The sequence below is a fragment of the Pleuronectes platessa genome, chromosome 19 (assembly GCF_947347685.1).
Source record: "Pleuronectes platessa chromosome 19, fPlePla1.1, whole genome shotgun sequence".
NCBI classification, from domain to species: Eukaryota; Metazoa; Chordata; class Actinopteri; order Pleuronectiformes; family Pleuronectidae; genus Pleuronectes; species Pleuronectes platessa.
In genome coordinates, this window is record NC_070644.1 from 9,426,196 (window position 1) to 9,436,752 (window position 10,557).

The 10,557-nt window shown below is 38.0% G+C and overlaps 2 protein-coding genes across 2 annotated transcripts; both read left to right on the plus strand.

Annotated features, from left to right (window-relative positions):
• The first annotated feature begins 3,207 nt into the window (after nucleotides 1-3,207).
• LOC128462300 (bone morphogenetic protein 7) lies at nucleotides 3,208-6,432 on the plus strand. The gene is made up of 5 exons (XM_053447629.1): nucleotides 3,208-3,378; nucleotides 3,740-3,888; nucleotides 3,983-4,060; nucleotides 4,158-4,288; nucleotides 5,034-6,432. Exons 1-5 carry the CDS (start codon nucleotides 3,275-3,277, stop codon nucleotides 5,169-5,171), a joined length of 600 nt encoding a protein of 199 aa, XP_053303604.1. The 5' UTR covers nucleotides 3,208-3,274; the 3' UTR covers nucleotides 5,172-6,432.
• Nucleotides 6,433-6,697: 265 nt separating this feature from the next.
• LOC128462301 (uncharacterized) lies at nucleotides 6,698-10,415 on the plus strand. Its single transcript, XM_053447630.1, has 2 exons — nucleotides 6,698-7,205; nucleotides 7,416-10,415. Exons 1-2 carry the CDS (start codon nucleotides 6,863-6,865, stop codon nucleotides 7,781-7,783), a joined length of 711 nt encoding a protein of 236 aa, XP_053303605.1. The 5' UTR covers nucleotides 6,698-6,862; the 3' UTR covers nucleotides 7,784-10,415.
• Nucleotides 10,416-10,557: the final 142 nt, after the last annotated feature.

A 10,557-nucleotide genomic window follows, 5' to 3' on the forward strand; every position in this document is an offset into this window, starting at 1 on the left:
GTGTGTTGAAATATATTTCAAGAATGCCGTCTCTGTTGTCTGCATGGTGGATCCTCCACAGTCCTTCATCTGTGCATAAAGGCTCTTTGTGATCCTACCATGCAGGAGCAGCTGCCGTGTGCTTTGACTCCCCCAGTGTAACCACACCGAGGAAGTCGTGGGAGTGCTGTGGTACTCAAGGCCTGAGCTCAATCACGTGTGTGTTCATAAACAATATGGCTGAGGATACTGTATATTGTTATAAGGGTCGACAAAACCCATAAAAAAAAGGTTTTTGAAGATTTATAATCCATGTCTAGTATCTTTGTGAGGCATTTCTCTTGTATTATTGTTATTGGAGGGGGTCAACAGCATATTTTTCTATCTTTGTAGGGGTACTTGACCTCTGCACTAAAATCTCTGGACATATAAGTTTTAAGTAAATATACTCAAATATAAATAATACACATATTTGTTGAGGACTATTTTGAGTTGTGGATGACTACACATTGGTGACTATTTAGTAGCAGGACAGTACTTTCAAAATAACTACAGAGCTCATGTTCTTCATAATGAAAGAGTAAATAAGTATATTAATTAAGTACTGTCAAGTTAGCAGTATAATGATTGGTTGGTTAGTTGGTTTGTTGATTTATTTAGTTAGAATTTACTTCTTGATAACAAATAAAAAAACACAATAAATGTGTTGCAGTGTTTTTAGAGAACTATAAGGCAAAAGGGACTCGAGGGAGCATTTGTTCAATATATTCCAGAAGATTTCCAGGAGTTTTCCAGCACAGAGAAGCTGAGCTGATTAAAGACCTTTGGTGCAGAGTCTCCCATTGTTGTTCAGACATGTCAGACATCTTGGGCAAGATCTCGACACGTATTTGTGATATGATGCCCAGATTTTTTACTGAGGTCACCAAGTGCTTTTGGGTTATGAAAGATTTGACTGTGGAAAAATAAATCAGTTCTTTGTTTATGGAAAAGTCCAAATGCAACAATCCAAACCTCCAAACTTCAACCTTTCCCTACTATAATAGATACTGACAATATAAATACTGTAGAGCTGGTTGCGACGGGGCCAGTTTAAACTCCTTCATATGCAGTCAGGTAATTTAATCCTGTGGTCTGGAGGTGGGTAAGGGGTTGCGAGGTAAATACTAGCATGGGACAGATGAACAAGTTCTGCTACCTAAATGTGTATTCATAGTTTGGTCTTCAGACCATTGTTAATTTGTTGTTTGATGATAAAATAAGATCATCTGAACGGTTTAGAGGAGGTATGTCTCCTCTATAGAATTGCTTATTCTTGTTTTCTCATTTAAGCTTTTCATAAAAAGTTTGCTGGTTGGCTTTTGGTTGGCTGTTGTTTGGTTGGTTCGTTTGGTGGCTAGTTGTTTAGCTGTTGTTGGTTGGTTGGTTGGTTGGTTGGTTGGTTGATTTGTTGGTTTGTTGGTTTGTTGGTTTGTTGGTTTGTTGGTTTGTTGCTTGGTTGATTTGTTGGGTGGTTGGTTGTTGGTTTGTTGGTTTGTTGGTTTGTTGGTTTGTTGGTTTGTTGGTTTGTTGGTTTGTTGGTTGTTTGGGTGGTTGGTTGGTTGGTTGTGGGTTGGTTGGATGTTTGTTGGCTATTCGTTGATTGGTTGGCTGTTGCTAGCAAGATTATGCAAAAAAAAGTTGTTGGAGAGACAGGGCCTTGACCTGGAAAGAATCCTCTAAATTTGAATGCCGATCTGAGCCGAGGAGTGGAGCCAAGATTTGTTTAGTTTTTTTTACTGCTGCTATTCTTTTGCTATTTTGAATGACATAAATACTTGAGGTAATCAGACCACTTCCTTGTTTTCTTTTATCTGTCTACTATAAGAACTAGAGGATTGTTCCGTCCTGGCCGAAGCAGGCACTCTGACATCAGGGTATGACAGAGAGAGAGCTTGGACATTAAAGTGAAGACACTGCCTGAATCTACATGTGCTACAAAAGACAGTTTTGCAAGTCTTGTATCAGCTCGAACAGAGAATTCCTTTGGCACCGTTAGCTATCATAGCTGAATATCCAGAGCAGTATTCAAACTGCGTATTATGGGCTGCATGGAAAGTTTCAGTCTAACCAATTTTTAGGCCTCTCTGATGAAAAGAGAGGGCAACTCAGGACTTGAAGTAATCATTCCTCGCATTTATCATGGTCCAAACTGGCTCACATAATTGTCAATGCTGCCAGGCCTTTTAATTTTTTCCTCTGACTTTCACATAATAGAATCACCTTCAGCAATCATCACTTTATGTTGTACATTTCTTTTGTCCGGGTCCCGTCCTTCAATAGACACTGTAGAGGAATAATATTGTTAATATATTTATCAAGGGAGAATTCTGCCTTCAATATCAGGCCAGAAAAGGGAGTTGTGATAGAAACTGATAACTGCCCATGTGCAGAAATGAATGGACAGCTTGTGTTTCATTGTTTTGAGACCTTCTCGTGGCAACATGTGTAAAAATAGGCTGTTTTGGTTGACTTTGTGGAGTTCTCTGGATTTCTTTATCGTCTTTAAGCCAAGTTTTCAGATATGTTTGTGGCCTGTGCTCTCTCTAAATGTAGATTTGGGTTCATTTGAAGGGTCAGACATTGTTCAAACCCATACAGCACTAATCAAAATTCAAAGATGACAAATATATCAGAATGACAAGACATCTAGCATTATCTTGAAGTGCAGCAGTTTAGCATATTTAGCATGTTTCGGTTTGGAACACATACTGCTTTTATGCAGAGTATTTAAATCAACACACAGATAATATATCTATTACACTGATATTAATGAATGAGATGATTTTAACAACCTTAAAGCCTCAGTGCATTAAGGAAATCAGAATTATACAACTCTGTGTTACAAGAAATAGGGTAAACAAGTGGAACACAAGCTTTATAATGTTCTCATTTGTGGATATCTTGTCATAATTTGACAAGTGTATTGTGGCTATAAATGTCCTCATGTGGCTTGCCATATATCTTTTTTTTTTTCTTCTCACCCCTCATTGCTGATTGTATTAACGTCTCTTTCTCTTCTGGGTCGTCCTCTTCTTCTCTTTCACACAGAACAGGGGGACAAGAAGACAACAATGTTAAGTATCTCAAGGCCAAGCTGGGCTACAGGAAGATAAAAACCCAGGTTCCCAGGCCTTGACAAACACTACGTTGCGCAGTATCCTCATCTCGTCACTCCTATCTCCAGCCTCCGACCAGACGGACAGAACCAACAGCAAGCGACCTCTTTTAACTGACTCGAACCCAGCTCGTCACCATGTCCTTTGCGTTCACCGTCTCGATAATGCTTCTGGGCTCTTCGGCCGTGGTTGCGTTTGTCTTGCAGCCATCCAATGAAGAACCTGCAACCTCTGCCATCAGGTCAGTGTCACACTTGTTTACACACACGCCTGTATGCAATGAGTTCTTGTATATTGTAGGGCTTTTTATTTTATGCAGGGAACAATGAAAACATTCTTACTCCAAAAAAATTAGGAAACATTTTGTCAGGTCAGAGAAGTAATTTCAAACAGCTGCTCTAGACTTGCAGATGACATTGATCTGTGCTGATGCATGTATGATGAGGCGTTCACATTCTGTAAAATACAGTGTTCCTTTTGTTATTCAGGGCATCAATGAATGTCCGGTTGTCTGAGGACAATGCTAAATGTTTGATATCTTTTGTACTTCTATATGTTTCTGTGTAATATATTTTAGTATTGTATTTAAATGTGATGTTCAGTTGCCATGGCGAGTCATTGGAGTCCATCAGGAAGAGTCTCCTCAGGGCTCTCAACCTGGAGGCCGAGCCTCGGCTTCCTGCTGGCGGGCTGCACGCTATCAGAGAGCAATGGCAGCGCTCCACTTCTCACAGAGCCAAAGTTGCTGCAGGTGAGTTGAATCCTGCACTAGTGATGGCCACAAACAATATGGCACTTTTCCAACTTGAGCCTGATTCCTTGTGGCTTTTTTCATGTTGTTGCAGCTGCAGCAACCCCTGACTCACGTGATGGAGAAAACCGTCTGAGGTGCTGCTCCGTGGCCTCTCAGATCTTCATGAAAGGTACCAATTCAATGTGTGTGGATGTAAATGACATATGTATATATATATATGAAAAATATAACAATAATAATAATGTCAATTATTTTGTTTGGTATAGATCTTGGCTGGGACAACTGGGTGATCCATCCCTCCAGCCTCACCATTGTTCAGTGTGCACTCTGCAACCCTGAGATGAACACCGTGCAATGTCCATCATCCCACACCAATGGCCAGGAGTCCGACACACAGGTATATTTCTCTCAGGTGTTAAAATATTTATTATGTGAAATAAGTAAATACCAGCAAACCCCAATTATTTCATGTTGCAATGCCGTTCATGTGTGTATAAGAAGTAAACATATATTGTAAATATTGAAGTAAATATATCAATTAAAAATCACATCATAAGTTATGTCAAGGCATTTACAGCACCTGGTTTACCGAACAATGTTTCTACAAAGAGCAAGCACCTGACCCGTCTGGTTGGATTTGGGAAATGGGGGAAGAGGAAAAAGAAAGAAAATGTGAATAGATATAGAAAGAAACAATTGTGTGACTGTTTAAGTACATTGAAACTGATATATTACTCTGTTATAAATACGTACCTTAGTCTAAGTAGATGGTTACTTTCCACTGCTGTCCCTGTACAGCTGGCTGCAGAGTTTATCTGTGTCTCTTGCCATTAGTTATGCCTGGTTTGACTCTGCATCATTTGAAATAAGGTTTTTGAACTACCACATTTGTAATTTATTTAATTATTCTCACTGGCATTGCCTACATTTTGCTCTGATTCATTCATCTTTTTAAATATGTTTGCATGTAATACACTTGATTTTTCTCTTTTAAACTTTAAGTAAATGTCTATTATTTCAATAATTGTCTTCAATAAACTGAACTTTGTCTTAGTTCGGTCTATTTGGACAGTTTCTTCACTCTGAATATCAAACCGTGTCACAATGCCTGACTCCTCCACCTCTCTTTGTTTGTTCTGCAGGTCCAGGTGCCATGTTGTCAGCCCAGCTCCCAGGAATTGGTGCCCATCGTCTACGTGGACGAGTCCAGCACTGTCATCATTTCCTCTGTGCAGCTGACCCGCAGCTGCGGCTGTGGACCTGGAGCCAACAGAGAGTAAAGTTGTTTTCCTGTGACATCTTTTAGCCACTTGGAACGTAAACAAGAAATAGAAACGTTTAAAAGTAGAATATACCTCTAGGTGCAGGCCTATATTCTCTTACAAACACTTATGTTGCTTTTTCAACTCTGAGTGTGGGAACCTAAGTTTTGCATTCCTGTGCCTCTGCTGTAGCCAGAAAAAAAGAGATACAAGGGGGTAGCACAGATTTTTCGAGACACTCGACCACAAAACTGATTTAAAATTATATGCTCTTTTAATAGCTGTGGTGAGAGAAGGGGATTACTGAGCTCGATCAAACATGACCGGTCTCAAATTACAATCTATTTCATGTGATATTGTTTTTAATAAAAAGTTACCAGTTCGATTTTGCAGGTCAATAAAAAAGATAATTTCTGCAGATGAATCCAAGTATTTCTCTTGCAACAAGTTATAAACAGTGATTTGAAATGCAGCTGACACCAGTTTATCTTTTAACAGGTCATGAGTCCACAGCGTTATTTATAGTCACTAACAGTCACCTAGTGTCCCCTCCAAAAATCTGAGACAGTCTGAAGCCAATCTTCTCTCTGATCTGTTTTCCTCTCATTGAAAACAATCCCAAACGGCCAAATTGCATCATTAAAAATAGACTTATAAGCAATAAATGAAATACAGGCTCGTAACTATGATGCTTAGACATTTTGCAGAGAGATTAAAAGGAGCATATTATCTTCAAATCAATCTCCCTGCACCTAAAAGTCTGGGTAGATGAATAACATCTGTTTTTTACATTTCCACAAACCTCCATTTGCAATGTTCCATCTTCATGTTTCTCCAAGTAGAATAATAAAAAAACGACAATTAAACAATTATTATTAGTTTTATGAAATATGAAAATGTTGGACTAAAGAAAGCTGCTTTGCATCATCTTATATAGCAAATAAAAATCTGAATTTAATCCTGATAAATACAATCAAGTTTATAATTTTTGCAAAAACAAAAAGTAAATAATCATTAATCATAAAGATTTAATCCTGGCAAACAAAAGTGGAATTCAAATTAAAAGGGGTTAAATTGTGTAAATTTGAGGCTCTTATCTGTCAGTGCTATTATTGCTTAATTTATATCATGTATTAATCCAAAGCATATTATTCCATGTACACAACTTCTCATGATATTTTTTATAGTTCTCAGTTGTTTGCTTGTATTCTCCCACTCACTTCATCAAGTTACCTCACCATTCACTTTTCAAGTACTGTTTTTGTTTTTGTTTTTTATGAGTGAGCTTCTACGTCACCTGAAATTAATCAATAGACTTAGATCGCATGCTAAATTTTTATTGTGCATATACCGATGATTTAGCATCTTAATCATATGTACAAAGTCACTGATTTCTCTCTTGCATTTTTTGAATAAAGATAATTGATATCAACAAACTTTCTTTGCTTGTTTTTCCCTTTTATTTGATCTTTTTTGAAATCATTTCCTTGTGACAGTAATTTGGGATTTCATGACTGGCAGACAGTTACATGCCAAGTCGGAGAAATAGCAGAGGAGAAAATGTTGGCACTGAAAACCAGGCGCTGTTCAGGGGAAGAGAAACATGTTGCGCACTTTTGAACAAGCTTTTAATATATTCAGTTGCTGGGTGTGCTGCTGCACTCTGAGCTTTTATAAATCTCCCCCTGGCTGCAGTGGAGACTTCACCTATGATTTTCAAGTCGTGCAAGCAAGAAAAATTTATCCCAGATTACGGAAAAACAACAGATCCACGAGAGGACAACAGGATTTGGGCCTGCAGCTCAGCATTGCCAGCACAGAAAATGTTTGTCATTTTGTGGATGTGTGTCGGTGTACTGTCCACACTTCTGCCGGCTTTGGGGGCCATCGAATGTTCAGAGATGGAAACACAACTGAGACTGAGACCAAGCCTGAGCTCCAGAACCGGGCCACAGCTGACCAACTGCTTACTGGAGTGCACCCGGATGACATACTACAAAAAACTGCAAATTCAGGACAATAACAACATACGGCTTAAAGACTCCACAGAAGGTAAGCAGCCTTGGAGACATTGTTATTGAGGGTTTGCTGCAAAATAAAAAAATTTGAGAAGAGCTTGTTCTAAAAATAACCAGCACTTTGTGTTGAGACTATCAAGTGAGTCATTATCCTATGTGAGTGACTGACATTGGCCTCTGTTTTGTTAGTCTGCATATGTAACGATCTGCTGTGTGATGGCCTTCATATATCATCTCTTGCCAGGAGACCTCGGGGAATACTGCTGGTCTAAGGAGCTCAAGTGTACCCTGGGAGAGAGCTTTCTGCGTGCCTATGTGGTGTTGCCCGTGGATATATCTGCTGCTGGACACGAGCAGCTGGAAGTGATAGCCAGTGCCCCCGTTGCCACCAAACTGCACCTACACGCCAGCTCCACCACAGTTCTGGAGAGCTGCGGCCTGCGTTACGATGTCACAGAGCACTTCAGCACAGGGGAGTCAGAGACGTCATTCTGCGTCAAGCTCAGCACCCAGGAAGACGTCCTGGGGGACAGCGTTCTCAGATGTCCCCCCTATCTGGTCACCTTCTGGAAGAGAGGTCCAAACCAGTCCAACCAACAAGGTGAAGGATAAAACATCAGCGATGGAATAAGTTCTCAGAACTTTTACCTTAGAAAAAAAGCACTACTGCATTCAATTGTTACTTTAGTACACGTATGTAAGTACACGTATGTAACAACACGTATGTAAGTACACGTATGTAAGTACAATCTATAGCCCAAAAGTATCTCGTTATACTTCTTTATGATATATTTTTTGTTTAATCTTATTAATGAATTTAGGTCTAAGCAGCTTTTTACAGTTGTAGTTTGTTGAGGTTAAGTTGATTTATAATAATTGGATATAAGGTTGCAACTAATAATGATAGTCATTATGTATTAATCTCCTTGTTTTTTTCCTAATGGATTAATTGTCTTTTCCAAGTTAGAAAACATCACAAATACCACAATACCATTTTCCAAAACCATAAAAACAGCAAATTCTTACATCTGAAACTACGACTAAACTGTCATTACAGAATGAAAAATGACACAAAAAATTGTTGCCAATGTATGTTCTGTCAAACATATGAACAAATTTTACATAATGTTACTTATTCAATCTAAAATAAAGCATTGTATTTCATAAAAAGCCATGCTTATATGCAAAACTCTGCATTTCTTAAACATCTATAGTTATTAAATACAATCAAAACAAAATATTCCTTATCAATATAAAAATATAAAGTATTATAACGACGAAATACAGTAGTCAAGCACAAATACTTAGTACTAAATTTGTACTTGAGCACAGTGCTTGAGTAAAAGAGATTATAGTTACATTCCACAGCTGTTAAGTACAAGGTTAACTGAATACTGGCTGGCGGTGGGGTTTATTCAACATGGTTTATATAAGCTATTAACTTGATAAGAACTGCATCTAAATATGTTGAAGTTCGACTTATATTATAACCACAACAAAGAAAACAGACAGTTATTGGTAAGTCGATGCAGGATCAGAATGTAACTTATTGAAATGCTACTAAGATATTGATTATGGGCCCTTTGGAGGTTTGTTTGTTCTGTTTGACGAATTTTTGTTGACAAAGGATGTTTTTTGTATATTTACTGTACGCAGAGTAAACAATATTTTTGTCTTTCAGTCTACTTTAGGTGATGTTTTAAGAATGTTCTTATTTTGAAAGTCCTTTTTTGAGCACAGAAAGTAGATGTGGATCACTTTCCACACGTGAATCTATGTTACAGACGAATAGATGTTTACCAGAAAAGCTGCAAAGAATGGTGAGTGTTCTGTTAGATGGTTTCATTGGCAATATGAGTCGTGCAAAAGGTCCCTGTTACATGGAATAAACAACGTATGTATGAGAAATTAATTATTTTAAGTCTGCATGGAAACTTTATTTTCCTTTTACACCAAATGTTTATTGTGTGTCAGTATTATAATTATTAAAAGGTTACATACCAACCAATGCAAACCTGATTCCTATTACAATTAACTGCAAAACAGATTAAGCAAAAAAAATGAACAAATACTTTTGGACAAATTGTGTGGGAATCTTCTGAGATACAAAGTATTATTATATTTGGAATACTAAAAGTGCCAACTATCTGTGTGTATCATGTATTTGTCTGATTACTGCTCACCTGTATATTAGCCTGTGTCACTGTGTGTTTGCGTGGTTGTGATATTATGTGCAGTCTCAATCATCCTGCCACTAATCGTGTGCTCAAAGTGGAAACATGAAACAAAAAAGCACGGAGTACCACCTACTGGCTTTTATGTGAAATAACGGAAATACAAAAATATTGTACTCGACACTCTCCAACCACTGGATGGCAAACTAGTCATACGGCAATATTGTGTGTGTGTATGTGTGTGTTTGTGTGTGTGTGTGTGTGTGTGTGTGTGTGTGCAACCAGTAATGTGTATCAAACACTAGAAGGGTCCAGTTTTCTTAAGCCTTTATGCAGTGGATAATCACAACTTATGATGTCATCAATAAAGCCAAATTTGTTAAGGAACAAACTTTATTTCGGATATAATTTTATCTCCAGGATATGAGCAAAACCATATTAAGAATAAAAACCAGGATATGAATGTGCATGTAAAAATACATATATTTGACTCTATAACAACTATTAAACAGTCACAGAAATCATGTTTTATATAATCGTACACTTACAGTCAAGTGCACTTTCATTGGCACATGTCTATAATATAACAGTTTCATATTCAGCTGTCCTGAGCCTCTGCTCAGGTCTAAATGAAGGATAGTGGTGTTGGTATGCTCTGTTGGCACACGCTCAGGAGCTGTGTAACATAACCACTCATGGTGAGTGTCCAGTAACTGACCCTTCTCCAAAGCCTGAGTTGCAAGAACAGCTACACGAGGACATGCAAGCTAAGTGTTTTTTTTTTTAACCCCAGGTCAAACTGCTTTCTAAAGTTTTATTGTTGAAAAGCTTTAAATGATTTCTAGGTTGTCTGCTGCAGGCCAAGAGTAGAGCTGGTCATCAAAACTGGTACCACAGCTTTACGGTGTGTCAGGACATGTGAGGCCTGCTTCGATATATGTTTGGTCAGGAGAGTGAATCCCTGCTGGTTTCATCAGACCTGTGACTATGTGTGACACTGCACTGACAACCTATAGAAATGATGGGACAAATGTTTTGTATATGCTAAATTAAAGCATTTTTGTGACCAAGTTTTTTCCGTATTTCATTGATATTGGAGGTAACAACTCATATAATATTTCATATTATACAGTTCATCTATTCACTTGGGCAATCCCATAAACTGTATGTGCATTGCTGTAGATTCACATATTGACATAGAATAAAGCAAAA